The sequence below is a fragment of the Toxorhynchites rutilus genome, chromosome 2, assembly GCF_029784135.1.
Source record: "Toxorhynchites rutilus septentrionalis strain SRP chromosome 2, ASM2978413v1, whole genome shotgun sequence".
Classification (NCBI taxonomy): Eukaryota; Metazoa; Arthropoda; class Insecta; order Diptera; family Culicidae; genus Toxorhynchites; species Toxorhynchites rutilus.
Window position 1 is genome coordinate 198985649 of NC_073745.1, and position 17369 is coordinate 199003017.

The 17369-nt window shown below is 38.2% G+C and overlaps 1 protein-coding gene across 1 annotated transcript; it reads right to left on the bottom strand.

Moving 5' to 3' along the window:
* Positions 1-3541: 3541 nt before the first annotated feature.
* LOC129767944 (polycomb group protein Pc) lies at positions 3542-9370 on the bottom strand. Its single transcript, XM_055769255.1, has 3 exons — positions 9119-9370; positions 8850-9020; positions 3542-5684 (listed from the first exon to the last, which is right to left on the bottom strand). Exons 2-3 carry the CDS (start codon positions 8910-8912, stop codon positions 4608-4610), a joined length of 1140 nt encoding a protein of 379 aa, XP_055625230.1. The 5' UTR covers positions 8913-9020; positions 9119-9370; the 3' UTR covers positions 3542-4607.
* Between the last annotated feature and the right edge of the window lie 7999 nt (positions 9371-17369).

The window sequence follows — 17369 nt, forward strand, 5'->3', positions numbered from 1 at the left end:
TTCCCCGTTACATGGAATAAATGTTTAAAACAGAAAATATGATAGAATAAAGAGCCCTAAATCGGAAAATTCCTTTCTCGAGTTTTGCTCTTATCAACACTTTCGGCGATCCATTTTTATTCATATAGATAGAAGAAGTCATAGGAGTAAGTCTTATCACATTAAAATCCATTTCCACTTTTGAACAAAGATCAATTTCGTTAGCGCAAAGATCAAATGGACTAACAACGCTTGTCACTATTAAATTGTAGAACATATTGAATTTTTGCATTTTCCTCAGAGTTTTCCGAAAATTTTCAATTGTCATGTTTGGTTAGAACATGTGTATTTTTTTTATGGAACCCCCGCTCGATTCCAGAGAAGGGAGGGGTGTCATACCATCATAGAAACATTTCTCGGCAGCCCCCTCTCAGAAAGGTGAGAGGAGTGTTGAACCACCTTAGAAATGTTTCTTACCCCATAAAAGCAGAAATGTATGCTTCATTTGTATGGCAATCCGCACCCCCCTCCCTCAGCGAGAGGGGAGGAGTATCTATTCACCATAGAAACGTTTCGTGTCCCCTAAAACCTTCGCATGCCAAATTTGGCAACATTTGCTTGATTAGTCTAGAGTTATGCAGAAATTTGTCTTTCATTGGTATGGCAGCCCCCCTTTAGAGATGGGAGAGGTGTGTCGAACTACTATAGAAACTTTTATCGATCCCTAAAACCTCTATATGCAAAGTTTGATTCCATTTGTTTGATTAGCTCTCGAGTTGTTCAGCACCCTCTCCCAAAATCAAACCAAAACCAAAATCAAAACTTTGAGAGTTTGAGGCACCCCTAAATCATGTCCTATTGAGCTGAAATTTTACACAGGTAATTTTTTTGGGCCAATAAACAAAATTTATGTGGTCGGATAGAGTTCGGGTTGAGCAACGTAATGGACAAGATGTGCGCGTTTGTGCTCCGCTTCGTTATTTCCGATTAATTGTGTTTTTAATAAGCTATGATTATGGAAATGGCTGAAAAGTGTGCTTTGTGTGCTTCTAGTGAATTCGCAAGCAATGAGATTTTGTTAAATTCACTGCATAGATAATAAATAGGAAAGAAAAATTTGTGAAGTGAAATGAACGAAGCCATTTTTTTCAGTTTGTGTTGGTGAAAACTTTCCGTTTCGTTGTGTTAACCAGTCGTCGTGCAATTTGTTCTGTGCTGTAGTTCCCTTGTCGACGCGTGTGTGCAATATTGATGCAAACGATTTAGCTTCATCTTATATCTATATGAACTTGTTGATCGTTTATGTATTCTAGTGGTTGATTTTTTTCACTTTGCAAGTGCGAGATGTGTGTTTCGGTGTGTAAATATCACGGTCCAAAAATCGCGGTCATGGTACCGGTCTGAGCAGGCAGTAGCGTGAGCTAAGTTCTCTCGTTCTCAAATTCTTCTCCTCTCTCTCATTCACATATATCTAAGGATTTTCTCCCTCCTATATTACATATTTTATTTAGTCTAATTCCAATTAGAAAACGAACTGTACACTGGCTTCCATATCAGTTCTCTTCTTGCTCTCACTATCCCTTCTATTTTTTTGTTCGTATTGTGTAGGCTATGGACTTAAAAGTTCATTCGCCTCTAAAATTCGTTCTGCCCTCCGGAAAAGTCTTACGATAATGGTGGTTGTTATTTCGTTTTTCATCAATAATACCAATTACGTTCTTATTATTATTTACTAATATAATTTATTATATATTATTCATCGTCAATTCGTTATTTCATTTCTAGCGGATTCCGGGGTTATGATGTATGCTACATACAAGAAAATTCGTTCCTTTCAGTCATCTTCTAATGATTGGGTACTACATCGTAATACATAATATCAGTGATAGATTAAAATAATTTTCCCCAACATCAGAGATGATTTTTAAACAGTAGATGATAGCTGCAAGTGTAAGAATAGTATAACGGCGACGCGTGTCAGGCTCGAATTCGCGATTGCTATATCTTAGATTAATAGTTTATGAAGATTAATAGTAGGTTTTAGAAACCTGTAGCATTTAGATGAAGGAATGAAAAAATTCTATCGTATATTTGGTATGGAGAATTGTGTTTTTGTTTTTCATTTCAAATATTGGGTTAGATTTTATTTTCGAGATTTACGCTTAGAGCTTTAGGTTTTGGATTTTTCATTCTAGAATTTTTATTTTCCTCAGGTTCAACAAAGATAGCTTTTCTCCGTCGCGATTAGAGTTCGATCAAGAGTGCACTCGTTGATTATAATATATTGCCGGTTTCCAACTGATTTTAGAGGAGTTCTTTCAGTTATCTTTTCAGGTTTCAAAAACTCTTCGCCGTCTTGATTAATGTTCGATAAACAGTACACGTTCGAAGAAATTCTATCGGTTACCTTCTCAGGTTTCCCAAAGATAAATTTCTGTAGTTGTGATTGGAGTTCAAAAAAGAGTATTCGCGATAATTAATGGAATATATCGCTTGTCTTATTGATTTAAGCCGAGTTCTCTCGGCTACCTTCTCAAGTTTCCCAAAGGTAACTCTAGGCCGTTGTGATTGGAGCTCGATGAAAGTATGCGTGATAAATAACAGAATATATAGCCGATTCAATTAGTTATACAGGTTTTCCTTCCCAGGATACCTAAAGATAATCTCTACCGTGTGTTCTCATAACTCGTAAGATCTTTGGAATTCAGTTTCGTCAAGTGGTTCACGTCAGTTCACGTTTACATAATCATATCACTTACCTCAGTGAATCCTGATTTTTACCTCTCCCACTAACAACTATCCCTCCCATGATAAACGCTAGGGAACCACGCTATAGAGGCGACCCTTCTGGCCTTCGGGCGGCGGATATCATACTAACATTCCTTCCCTTCCCCTGCTGACTGTAAGGACGTGGCGTCGTTATTGACCATTTAAAGCTCGAATCGCCGAAAATTGCACAACGAGAATGATTTGCTAGTCCCAAGCGTCATTCTGTGTGTTCTTTGTGCAATTTGGTTGGTTCAGGTCAATCACGGAGAGCAACTACGAATTGTACAGTCTACCCAAGCTCAAGCTCGTGGTCGGTTCTTTAAATTCGATAATTATTTTTTTTCCATACCTTCATTGCCTCTCAGGCCCAAAAAGGTCCCAAAAGGTCGATTTTCAGCCAAAAATTTTTTTCGAGATGACACCAGATCTCATGCATTTTTAAGTCATTTGGCATCGAAAAAAAAATTCTATTTTCCAAATTCCCTTTACTCGCCCTTTGGAAGAGCGCTTTGAGACACCCCTAAATCATTTCCGATTGAGCTGAAACTTTGCACATGTCATTTTTTTGGGCCAATAAACACAATGATGAGTTAGTTCGTAGAAATACGACGGTGAATCTGCGCTAGCGTTCTGACGGAGGCTATTATGAGATATCTTTTTTATGCGAAAAATTGGGACCAGATAATGAATATTTGATCCATTTCATTAACAGCAGAAATATTGGCAATATCCATGAATATTTCAAGAAAGATAAAAGGGCATCTGTGATGTACATAAACAAAAACAGAAAGTCTATCGCTTTTGAAGTTTTTGCTTTATTATTGGTGTCGCAATCAATGCCTCTATAAACTAGAAGAAAAATACATACATACTGTGTTGTAGGTAGAGTGAATGCGTACTGTTTATTTATGTTGTCTGTTTTTTTCTTCTTTACTTGATGTTGTATACTGAATTTTTTTTTGTATGTACTTCTTGGTTGCTTATCATTTAGTTTGTTGTTTTTGTTTGCTGACGAGTAAAGATCTCTTTGTAAGAGGTCCTAAAATAGGTTTTTATCAATACAATAAATAAGATATGCAGAATATAGAAACAATAAAACTTTTTTTGGTCAGGAGAATAATTTAGTAAATAACGGAAAATTATAATTTGCAAAAAAACGTTTGATTTTCTTGGCGGCGTCACAATGATCCAAACACACTAATTTACGGTACCGTACATACCATGGCGGAAGGATTACGCTAAAAATCCTTCAGGGTTGCAAAAATATGCAACTTAGTATCTAGAATCCTAAATCCTTACAACTAAACATACTGATATTTTCTTCAAATGATCAAAACTAAAAGCTAGGGGTTTCCACTGCTCATCTGGGATCAGGAATAAATATTCTCCTGGATGGGGAAAAACCTAATCTCTAACGGAAAATCAAGAACAATTCATAAAAGCTCATAGATCTGTGTGTGTGTGTTTGCAACCAAATTCGTTTGTTTAAACAATACATGCAAGCAATTATCAGTCATATTCCCACTAGCTCCTCGAAACAACACCAGCATCTGTAATATCTTGTTTGCATAAAATAGATCAATAATCATCTATAAACTAAACAGTCATATCAATATCATTAGCATTATGGTTCGTGTGCAGCTAGAAATTGTTACGTTCAGTTTGACCATCCTTCCAGGATTCTCTTCATAGTTCTTACGATATAGCAGTAACCAACCAAACCGAACGATTCGAACATTTCCAAGATCTACCGACTTAAAGTATGTAGCAGCTATTTACAATCAATTTCATGTTACGCTCGTATGAAACTTGATGCGGATCTCGCCCGCGTGAACCATCAATCATTCATTGTAACGGTCTCAATTAACAATATCACTCTTGAGATCTCTCGCCTTGAAAAATCCTCGCTCGGTTTTACATTCCCGTATGGTTACTGTTTCCAAGTTTACCGTTACATCAGTGATAAATACTTGTCCGGTGGGCTGTCCACGTGGTAGCCAAAGCTGGGGTGGAGCCGCTCGGGGTGATAGCGTGAGATGCTGGTGTTTGTTGATTGTGTTGTTGTTGCTCACTGGAGGAAAATCATTGGAGGCCGATTTCTTAGCGGCATTACTTTCATCCGATGACACCTCGTTTGGTGCTGCGATAGCTGCCGATTTTTCCAGAGGCGGAATGTTTGACTCTGGTCGTGATGCAGGCGTATCAGGAGAGAGAGGAGCTGCCGATTTGATGTCTAGTTTCAAACCTGACGTTACAGGAGTAACCATTGAAGGGGCTTCTAGCCTTTGGTGCTTCACCGGGATACACTCTTCAGGAGAAGTTTTGATTGTAACGCCCACTTTTCCTTCTTTAGACAATACTTCAGCCTTCCGCTTGGTACCAGCTGGGTCTTTGTGACTCAGAGGCTGATCATCACTGCTGTTGGATGCAGTGTCATTGTCATTATTTTCGCAAGAGATCGATATTTTCAAACTGGGTACTTGTGAGGGTAACTTGCCCCCGGAGGATGAACCAGCAGCCTCGTTAATAATATTCTTGTCCTTTGGTACGTTCGAGAGCGGACTACTCGAACTAGATTTGGCCACAACAACGGTGGACTTAGAACTTTCGTTCGCCTCCTTCTCTCTGTCCTTTTTGTTATGTTTGTCTTCCTTTTCCTTCTTAACGATATCCTTAATGGGTTTCTCTTTGACGGGTTCTGGTTCTGGTTCAGGTGTTGCAGCAGATACCGCAGGTGTTGTTGGTGCAGGCACTGGAACGTCATCGTCGTCAGAGTCCTCAATTACTGGCTTCTTCTTACGTTTGGGTGTCGAGTTACCACGCAAGGATCGTTCGAAGATGTCGATGAGCCGGATATCGAGGATATTCTCTTCAGGCTCCCATGTATTGTGTCGCGTACTCCAACCTTTCCACTTGACGAGGTATTCCACTTTGCCCTGCGAAACAAAAGAGAAGGATACCTTGTCTTAGTTTTCATTATCCACTTTTAGTCAATAGCGCAGTCAATAACGCATGAATATAGATGGTTAAGCTTAGGCTGTGCTGTTCTATGCTTCCTAGAAAAGACAGCCATCTCAGTTTTATCCGTAGATAGCTTAATCCCCAACCCAACGTCGCAGGTTTCAAAAATGTACAAATGATCTTGTAAGGGTCCTTGCAGGTCGGTTCGCTAACATAGAAGTTGTACGAAAAAGGGCCTTAAACTTGAGTCCTGGGAGAGACCCATCAAGGTGGGCACCCAATTTAAATTTTTGTATTCTCGCATTTTTCCCGTATGTTTTCACTAGATGATTCTCTATGGACTATGACTGTCCAAAATGAAAATTTAATAATATTGTGTCGTTAGTCGTTAGATTTTTGAAACCCGAATTGTGAAAATATTTTCACTTTATTGTTTCCAAGTCCCGCATGTGACGATAAATTGGACGGCGTGTTTCTCAGCAAAATATTCCGAGTTGGATGTAGGGTTCAGGAGATACAGACGGGATTGTTTCTGGAATATATGCACCTGGGACCTGAAGCGCTTCAAAACGTATCAGATCCAACCCACCTCTGCTTACTAAAATTCAAAAAGTTTCATTTATCAGAATAACTAACCAGAGCCTCATTGATCTATAGTATGACTCGATACAATGAATACAACTAGAACTACGCGCTTACAACGACACCTCGCGGAAATACCGCAGGACTTTTTTGACAGCCTAATATATACAACGCGCTCTCGATTATATACAGTCTCCGATTTCCTTTCACTGTATATAATCGAATCCTGTATATAATCGAGTAAAAAAAAATTCGTGTTCGTTTTTATAGACATATATTATAGACTTAAATTTTTTATTCATCCCCTTAAAGTCAGAAAAAACATTACTAACATGAAAAAAAATTTTTTCTTCTTTTTTTCTCTCTGGAGGTGATAGACGATCATATTTGATGAGAAAAAAATCCTTCGTCGCGTATGTTCGAATTTCGACAATGACAGAGTTATAAAACTTTTTTTATGTTTCGGACTCTGTGGCCTCAAACTGGCTCTACACTAAAAGGCATAGTGAAACATCTAAATCAGTGAATTTAAATAACATTTCGGACAATAAAACTTATTGCTTTTATCTTAAAAATTCAAATTAAACTTGATTGTTTCTATCAATCAAATTCAAGCTCTCAAACCACATCTGTTCTTTGACTCCCAACTTATACCTTTCCTAATTTCGCAATATCTATATAAACGATTCCTGATGAAAATTCAAGCAAAATCTTCAAAAATCGCGATTTTTACCCCACTGTACTTATAATGTCCACTTAAATTTCACCTGAACGTTGAAACGATACATTGTTTCTTGAAATAAGTCATATTTGAATGATAAAAAAATTTTTTTTTTCGAGGCCGACCTGTACAGCCATTTCATGCCAAACCGATATAGTGGTTCTCAAATTTTCGTGAAAAATGGTCGATTTGTTCTTTATCGCAAGCAATTACCCCGTATTTTTTTTATTTTTTCATAAGGGTGACCATTTCCGTTTTAGGGTGGTCCAAAAAATCACTTTTTTTCTAAAATTACTTTTTTCAAACGTCCATAACTTTCGAACTACTGGAATGGTTCTAGTGATCGACATATCAAATAAAAGTCATTCACCTTGTTTTTTCATGTTTGTTTGGCATGTTTGTTATTGATTTTTTATAGTTTTTATGGTCTCGGGACCAAGGGCGCTATATTTTTTATATTGTTTCTAGAAAGTTGAGGATTTTCTACATAAAATATCCTAAGACCCGCTTATCGAAGACTTTTGATTGATTATATAAATAAAACCAAACATTTCAATATTTTCATATGTACCTGCTTTGTTCTCTCCAATTAAGGTATATTTAAAAGATGACGAGTCTTTACGAAAGAAGATTATAATTTTGTAAAAATTGGGAAACAGGAGCGCATTCCATCGAAAATACTAAGAGTCCACTAGATAAAAGGTCCAAGAGTAACAATTTCTTACTCTTGAACCTTCTGTTGAGTGAATTCTTAGTGTTTTTTTAAGGAATTCGCTCCTATTTCCCATCAGGTCACCATCCTCAAGCAATTTAGCACAATGGTCACCGATAAAATCACAAAATATCTTCAATTATTCTACACAAGCTACAAAGCTTTGAAAATATTTATAAACTTCACGGCGAAGCTTTCATTACAGATGGTCAAACACTGCAATCGAGTATTCGACCACCTGTAACGAAATTACTACCTTCGAAAAATTACTCAAAAATAGCTTCTGGGACACGATTCATAATTTTTTTTATCACTAACATTAATTGATTTTACATGCAAATACGGATAAACAATTTTAAATTTTTACATCACGAGAATTTCAACACATTTAACTTGGACTGTTTTTTTCTGGTCGTCTGGTGAGGATGTCCGCTTGGTGGGAAATCCGCTTCGTTCGAAGATGTCGACTGTTCTTGTTCTCCTTTTTGCGAAGGGGAAGAAACAAGGATCGTCGATTTTATCATATCACAATATCTTATTTCAGTTCATAGCTATTTTGAATTAAAATTCCAATTTCACTAGATGGTATAATGTCTTTCATTGCATAAAACTTGAATACTGCCTGATTCCTAGATCCTGTTTTAGAAACTAACATAAATAATACATATCGTTATTGGAAGTTATCCATATGCTTGTGAATAATCAACATATCGCAACCGGTAATTTATAATGAAGAAAAACTTCAACTTTCCAAGGTCAAATGATGGAAAATGAAATGATCGCTCGCATACACAAAACAGGTCTTTTGAAATGGTTGTTTCCAAGATACTTTTCCATTGAGTTCTAACAGAAAGCCAATGAATGCATGTAATTCTACTAGATAAAGACTCTTATATATTGCGCGACATTGAGCATTTTATTCTCTCATGCCGGATGAAGCGACCGATTATTATTGCGTTTCATATTTCTACTAGACTGCCGCCACCAGCGAATGATGCTTGGAGTGACGTAATAGGAAAACACCACCAACACAAACATAAACAAACGCTACAGCAGGATCTGAAAACAGCTACTGGAAAAAAAAATGCCGAATGGTCTAAAAAGGATCCAAACAAAAATACTCACCGCTCGCACGCGTTTTTTCATTATTCGCTCTGCGGCATATACACGATCGTCGGTTATCTCCATCTTGTGTTGTTTTGGTTGATATTGCTCTTTAGTTCCGTTTATGCCCTTCTGCTAGCACACACCGTTTGCCAAAATTCAGGAACTGTGGTTTGTTTTTTCCAGATGCGTCTTTGGAAAATGATGAAAAATATCACCAATGTTCTGTTTTTATCTTTCTTTATATTGCTACAGGTATGCTATTTTGCACGTACGCATTTAACACTTACACCACAAAACGAAAACCACACACAAAACGTAGTTCTTTTCTCAACCAAATAAACACCAACGAAAAACAGGACATAGAATTTGCGAATTTTAGCAGTCTCTGCCGCAAATATTCACTATCACGTACGATGAAACGCAAAACGACAGTTTTAGACACATTCTAGTCAAAACTTGAGATGAAAATTGATAATTTTCTACACGATATCACACGATTTTATCAGAGCACACAAATTAACACCGTCGCGGAACATTTGGCGAATCGAAAATTGTAGAAAATGCGTTATGCATCACGAACACTAGCGAAAGGCAGCTGGTACCAAGGCGCTTATATCAATGTATAAAAGGTGAAGCCAACATCACTTCAATAAGAAGGGAGTTACGGTTTGTGGAGCGGGGGTTGTTTGTTTTGTTATAGCTAGGATACGCTATTTTTGCATTTTCACATGCGAGAGTAGTGGAAATGAGAATGAAAATCTACAAAATCACCCCTTCTTTTTCATAAAATTCGCGAAATCGGAACATAGTAGGCATCGTTCGAATAAGCGTCGCAGCAGTTTGTAGAGAGCCGCCGGCAGCGTTCTGATGCTGTTTGTAAACAATGCCGACAGCAATTCCAATATGGCTGAAAGTGCATTTCATATGATTGTTTCACCTGGTATATATAGAGGCGCCTTGGCTGGTACCGAGCTGAGACGTACCGAGATGAAAATAGAAGGTGGGAAGACTCACGGGTTTTGCTTGTGTTAAACTTTGATTGTATTAAGGTGGCCGTACACTGTTTGCCCGGAGGTCAAATATTTGATATTTTTTGACAGATAAGGTTTGATTTGATATTTGTACAAACACTATTTTGTTTGCCACTCTTCAATTTTCAACAGTAGTAAACAATATCAAACACCGAACATGGAAAAAATCAACTGAAATATTCAAGGTAACCTAACCATGTACCGACAGGTTCGAAGAACAGACTGAAAAAATATTCTAGGCATCCAATAATTGAATATTTGCTTGTCGTGTTTTGTGTAGAAAATATTTGATCAGTACACGTTGACCAAATTTTATCTGTCAAAAAGAGTCAAATATTTGGCTTCGGTCAAACAGTGTATGAGTACCCTTAGTAGCCAGGAAGATAAGAAGTTCACATATCAGGCATAACAGTCAGTTACTCAAATGGTACAAAATTGAATGTGTCAACGAATAACGTTGAAAGAGGATATACAGAAAATAATTACATATTTCCAAAAAATATTTTTCGCGTTACATTCATCATTTGAAAAATAAGCAGAACATGTCACGAACCAAAATGTTTCATTTTTGTTATTTCTTCTTATATCAGAATTAGTATTCTAATTTTTACTATGTTTGGATTTTAGAGCATCTTCATGGTAGTTTATCTCTTGTTAGCAATTGTAATTCCTTTTTCCACAATTAGGGTGCTGAACACTTCATTCGTCTAAAACTAGGAGGGAAGCAGAAAAATTTTCGTCTCAATTTAGGTCATATGGAGTCTATTCAATTTATTTTTCAAGTGCATTTTACGCGGAAAAAAAACTTGCTACTTCTCATGCGCTGTAAAATGTTTTCCGCCAAAGGAAAAAACGATTTTGTAACTCTGACTTTGTTCATTTACGTTTTTGGTCGATGTAACGAGAAGTAAAATAAGATTGAAATAAAGTTTAGAAAACCTCAACAATACTGAAATTTCAGTTTCTGCTAAAATTTCAGTTGGGCCCCTATGATTTTGAACGCTAGCATTGATTTAAGAAAAAATACTAATTTGTTCATTTCATCTGCTTATTTTTACTTTTAATAACAACATTTTTCCTATGTAGTAGACTATTATAAGAAAAGTAACATACATAAACAAAATCTGTGACGTCACAGATTTAAAAATCTTCCCACCTTTCATTTTCCATCTCGAGCTGGTACTACTGCTTTGCAGGTGTGTGTAAACTGGGGATGTGCAAAACATTCATTTACCTTTTGGCATACGTGAGCGGTATTAGTATATGAACGTGAATAGATTCGTTTTGAGTTTCTCGAACGGTCTATATAAATGCATTCACCAATAAAAGCGATTGGTAGATAGATTAATAATAATACTAATAATTTAGCACAAAATTGTAGCGAGTTGTTTTCATGAGGTGGTACGTTTTGTTTCATCTATGACTTGAATAACATGTCCTCTGACCAACGCAGTACTTTTTTTACTCAATGGCAGCCATGGTGACACGAATATTGCCAGCGAGCTCGTCAATTAAGGCCGAGGACATAGTGAACGCGATGCGATGCGAGCGCAATAAGCTCCTTCGTTCACGAATGCGGAAATCAAACGCAAACCTCCCGGACCTGACATAGTAAACGCGATGCGATGCGGATTTCAATGCGGCGAAACTGCTTGTGTAGTGTTTTGCCGCGAGTGAACGCCCCAGATGATTTTCATAAATATCTTCACAATGGAGCTCATCGAGCAAAATTAAGAATTGAGTTGTTAAATTATTGTAAATCATATAACTTTATTCTAATTTACATAATGTATATAATGAAAACCACTTTCAATCGCTTTTCACGAGGGGTGATTAAATTCAAGGAAAACTGATCTCCCCTTCAGTTTTGTTCCAAATGTTAAACCGCTAATGAAATACAAACCGTAAATAAATCAACTGATGTAACAGTGTTGAAAAAAAAAGTTCGATATGGAATTTCACGATTAGACTACAACAATTTTCCTGTATTTTGACGTAGAACTACGTCTTTCATTAAGGATGCCAAATCAGAAAACAGGTCACGTTATTATTAAATAAAGTTAACGTTAATAACTATTTTTGCCGCGAACGGATTTTGGCGATTTACATAGTAAACGAATCGGAAAATCCCTAAGATTTGTTTAATATGCTATACATTAGAATTTCCTGGTTTATAAATGGTTAAAATACATGAAAACTTTAAGCGTTTCCATTTTCCCATACATTTGTTCTGTCCATTTGTGTGCTTTCCCGAACAGAGCTGTCAATAACGAGCAACTTATCGACGAGCAGCGAAGGAGAAATCTTAGGATTTAAAGTCTCCGTGAACGAAGGAAAAGAAAAACAATGAAGGGGAATACTTGCCTAGAGTATAAACAGTTGATCTCGCTGAGGCAAACTTTCATTCGGCATCGGACTGTTGAGCAATCCAGTTCACTTTGCTTTCGCTGCGCTTCGATCTAAGATTGGACCCCACCAGTGGTAATCCAACTTGGATATCGTCGTGTGGTTTTTTCAGTTCGTTTTTGGCGTTATTCGCTGGCTGGCTCGAACACTGCAAAAAGCGAACGCATTGCCAGGGGCAATCAAATTTCGAGGCAAGCGTCATCTCATGAAGCACGCGATGTTGGTGCAGTGAAAAGCGCTCGCACTGCCTTCGCGAGTGTGACACCGCATCGAACAACAGCGAAGTAGGCAGCAGCAACCAAAATCAAGCTCCCCCCGCTGGTGGTGAAGGCGGTCGCTCTTGACAAACTCATCAGCGAATTCGCATCGATGGGTGTTACAGCAGAGTACAAGCTGTGTGGCATAATTCAGTCTTTTTCCAAGCAGTTAATATTGTTTGTTTTTCGTCATCATAAGGGCTTCGTTAGTGCCTTTGACATTGCATGAATGCATTAAACTGACTTTATGGCGAAGCAGGCATCAAGGTTGTGCGCCGAAAAATCATTTGGGGAATACCAAGCATCTTGAATGTCGTACTAGAAAGTTATAAGTTATTTGGGTTCGCGTGCCAGTCGCAAAACTGCCTTCAACTAGGATTACGCTAATCTTGATCATAATAAAGCAATGCTACTGTTTTCAAGGTTGTTGATATTAACAAAAAAAGATTTATTTCGCTTGTTTAGACACCAAGAAAGTAAATGTCGTTTTGGAATGTTGTATATGATTAGGTTTCGCTTGCCAGTAGAAAAACTTCCTCCACTAAAGCCGGGTTCAGACGGTGCGAGTAAGCATACGAGTCGATCTAGTCAGTTACTGCAGTGCAGCTACTCACACCGTGTGAACACATCATGCCAGTTAGTGTCATGTGTGATTCGGCGTGCGAGCTACTTCAAAGTTTTTTGAATTTACTCGCACTCGCATCCCTCAAAACGTCAAAAAACAGAATTTAGCGTTCGAATCAGGGATGCCAAATGTAAACAAATGTCTCTATTTTTAAGATATTTGAAAATATGCGAAGATATTTATAGACTTGAAAAATATTGGAAAAACAAATAAAACCCTAATAGTTTCTAAACGGAATCGTTGTTATTTTGTTTGGCACACTGGCGGGGCACGTTTTCTTATTGAGACAGTTTTATTGGGAATCTAAATATAAAATCATCATCGGGCACAATTTTCATTCAAAATTCACTCACAACTTGCAAAAAAAAGTATTGTTCTAAGAAACAGAATACATATTCGATTTGAAAAAAGTATATTTTCATTCATTATTTTAGTTTTTGAGACGTATTTATTCCTCCGGCGAATCTACTATCATTTTCATTTCACAAATTGGTACACGAAGCTGCTGTCAACGCGAAGTAAATCAAATTTTGAAAAATCTTTTAGACTGCCATTTGTAGCACCACATACTTTCGGAATTAATTAAGCTATGGATGCTTTCGAGGTTCTAAAAAATAGCGACAATAATCTGATATATATTCCATATTCCAGAAGAAAGGCACATCATTTCTAGTTTCACTCATGAGTGTATATTGGCGTTGTATTTGTGGAGCAATTAAATCCAACAGTTTTTTCACTTTTTCAGGTGTTATTTCCAACACTGCTCTGTACTCTCGGGGATCATCATCGTGGAGTTACTCCAGTATTGTATTTGTTACTCCTTTTCTTTGCATCCAATTCCTGGCCCGAATCCTTTTTTCTTTCTGCTTTTTTCGGATAGTACCCTCAGTTCAAAGAAATTCAGCACAAAGTATTTGTAAACACGGCCAGCGTGTGTCTCGCGATAAAATTTAAAATTGTGTAATGATAAATTCAACTGAAAACCTAAGCCGAAAACAGCCAATAAATAAGTTGATTTCGGATCAATCATCTGTCAAATTCGGACCTGATTGCTGTTTCTGACTATTTGATGGACATTTGAAAAATCGTCTGGCATCTCTGGTAAACCCGTACTTAGTATCTAGTTTCTTGTCAGCAGCTCACATTGTGTGAACGGACAAGGCGAGTCAACCATTTGTCAAGCGAGTTCACCGGGTCAGTAGCTGCTCGTTGTGAAGTCAGCTACTAGCAACGTATAAATGGGCCTTAAGGGTGGCAGCTGCGCTTATCTCGAACATGAGCAAGTAATGCAACTTTTTTCGAGGCCAGTAATATAAACAGAGTAGTTTTTTTTACAATAACGCAAAATGTTGAGAAGTGTTAATATTCTTAGTAGTTTCCAGCCTCCAATATATGGCTCTGTATGCGTGCTATGGCGAACGCTTGTTTGGCGCTTGGTTTACGTTGTACGTTGTACAAACGATGCCTAGAGGTGCAATTCCACTGAGGCAATAAAAAATAACATAAGCCCCCTCTTGTACAGTTTTTACGTCAATGATATAGATTATTGACGCTGAGACAACTTGCAGACGATGGAGTTATTTCCATCACGGGTACTAATCCCGCCGTTCTGCAAAAATCCTTGCAAGATACCCTGAACAATCTGTTCACGTGGGCTCTCAAGCTGGGTATCGAATTCTCTACGGAGAAAACCGAAATGGTCGTTTTTTCTAGGAAGCACGAACCCGCCCAATTCCAGCTTCACCTATCCGGCAAAACGATCAAGCACTCGATGTTTTTCAAATACCTTGGAGTATATTTTGACTCTAAATGTACCTGGGGAATACACATTGCGTATTTGAAACAGAAATGCCAGCAAAGCGGACTTGCTAGCTAAGGTGGGCGCTTTAGAAGGCACTCTAAAGCGCAAATTAATTAAAGGCAAATTGATTATAATGAATTTTTCCACATTCCTCGTCAGTATACGCTCGTAAGTTGGCAGCGCATGTGGAGTGGAGATGAGTTCGGTCGTTGGTTACACACGATTATCCCTAAGGTCTCGACGAGGGCATGGTTCAAGGGATTGAATGTAGGTCGTGATTTCATTAGCGTGATATCTCGGCTTATGTCCAATCACTACAACCTAAACGCGCATCTCTATCGCATTGGGCTCGCAGCAAACAATCTTTGTGATTGTGGCGATGGCTACCACGACATCGAGCATGTTGTCTGGTCGTGTATCCGGTTCCATGCTGCTCGCTCTCAGCTCTCTAGAGCACTAAGAGCACAAGGCAGACAATCGGATATCCCCGTCCGGGATATCTTAGGTAGCCGTGATCCTGATCTTCTGCTTCATCTATACCTGTTCCTCAGAAACGCCGATGTCAACGTTTAATGATGTTTCCTTCGTTGTGTCCCCGTTTCATATCCGATCGATAAACTTTTACTTAGTCCTATCCGATCGATAAACTTTTACTTAGTCGCGGCAATACATACACACACTCTTTACAGATACACGGGCCAAAGGTTGTGCAGTCCACTGATCATTCAACAAGAGCCAAAGGTTGTACCGCTCATGACAACTCTACACGAACTGATGATTGCGCCGGCTAGTGACCATTCTATCCTGGATTCCTCGAGTCGAGAAAGACGCGAGTCATGAGTCATGATATTTGATACTTGCATGTGTTGTTGTTTCCTCGTGATGCCAAAGATATATTGATGTAGTTATGAGATGTGGACTAATGGCGCTGGTGCAACATGTATATAATCGACTGTAGCCGAGTCTATGTCAATTGCGAAAAAGGCCACCATAATAGCGAAATTATTTGCAACATATGATTAGCTAGTGTATTGTTCTGCGAGGGCAACAATGAATCATCAATCAATTGTCGTCAACTGATTCTACAATGAAAAAAATTATAGCAGGTTGTGTCCAAGATACGACAGCATTGTTGACGTAGAACTACGCTGTTGTTTCATATAAGTCGCTTGTTCATACCTTCGGATATTATTCTATAATGCTGTGAAATTTTAGAAACAACTGCTTAGTAGAATAATCTCTGAAATGATTTTTTCATTGTAGAATCAGTTGACGATAATTGATTGATGATTCATTCTTGCCCTCGCAAAACAATCGTATGTCGCAATTTATTTCATGTCAATGCATTGAAAATTTACCTCGAAGGCTATTCCGGTGGCCTTTTTCGAAATTGACATAGACTCGGCTACAATCGATTATATACATGTTGCACCAGCACCATTATTCCATATCTCATAACTACATCAATATATCTTTGGCACCGCATGTAAACAACAACAATGACAACACTTGCAAGTATCAAATATCATGCTACATGTTATTTAGTATTGCCTCAAAGGAATCGCACCTCTAGATATCGTTCGTACAAACTAAGCGTAAACCAAGCGCCAAACAAGCGTTCACCATAGCATGCATACAGAGCCATACATTGGTGGCTTGAAACTACTAGCAATATAAACATTTCTCATCATTTAGCGCTATTCTCAAAAGAAACGCTTCTGTTAATATTACTGGCCTCGAAAAGAGTTGCATTACTTTTTCATGCTCGAGAGAAGCGCAGCTGTCACCCTTAGTGGAGGAAGTTTTGCTACTGGCAAGCAAAACCTAATCACATACAAAATTCCAGAACTTTCTTGATGACTAAACAAGAGAAATAAACTCTTTTTGTTAATAACAACCTCGAAAACAGTAGCAATGCTTCATTATGATCAATATGAGCGCTAATGCAGTCCTAGTTGAAGGCAGTTTTGCGACTGGCACGCGAACCCAAATAACTTATAACATTCCAGTAAGACATTCAAGATGCTTGGTATTCCCAAATAATTTTTCGGTGCACAACCTTAACGTCTGCTTCGCCATAACGTCAGTTTAATGCATTGATGCATTCTCAAAGGCACCAACGAAGCCCTTATGAAGACGGAAAATAAACAATGTTAACTGCTTGGAAAAAGACTGCATTATGCCACACAGCTTGTACTCTGCTGTAACACCCATCGATGCGAATTCGCTGATGAGTTTGTCAAAAGCGACCGCCTTCACCACCAGCGGAGGGAGCTTGATTTTGGTTGCTGCCTGGGTAACGGCGTTTATATTTTCGACCGACGCGCCCAAATCGCCTTCTTCGCTGTTGTTCGATGCGGTGTCACATTCGCGAAGGCTCGGTTTAGTGCGAGCGCTTTTCACTGCACCAACACCGCG

What these genes read in the sequence shown, in the direction of transcription:
- LOC129767944 (XM_055769255.1), bottom strand. Translation starts at nt 8,912, where the DNA reads ATGGAGATAACCGACGATCGTGTATATGCCGCAGAGCGAATAATGAAA. An exon ending in TGAAAAAACGCGTGCGAGCG is followed by an intron (nt 5,685 to 8,849) that starts GTGAGTATTTTT and finishes TTTGTTTCGCAG; the next exon opens with GGCAAAGTGGAATACCTCGT.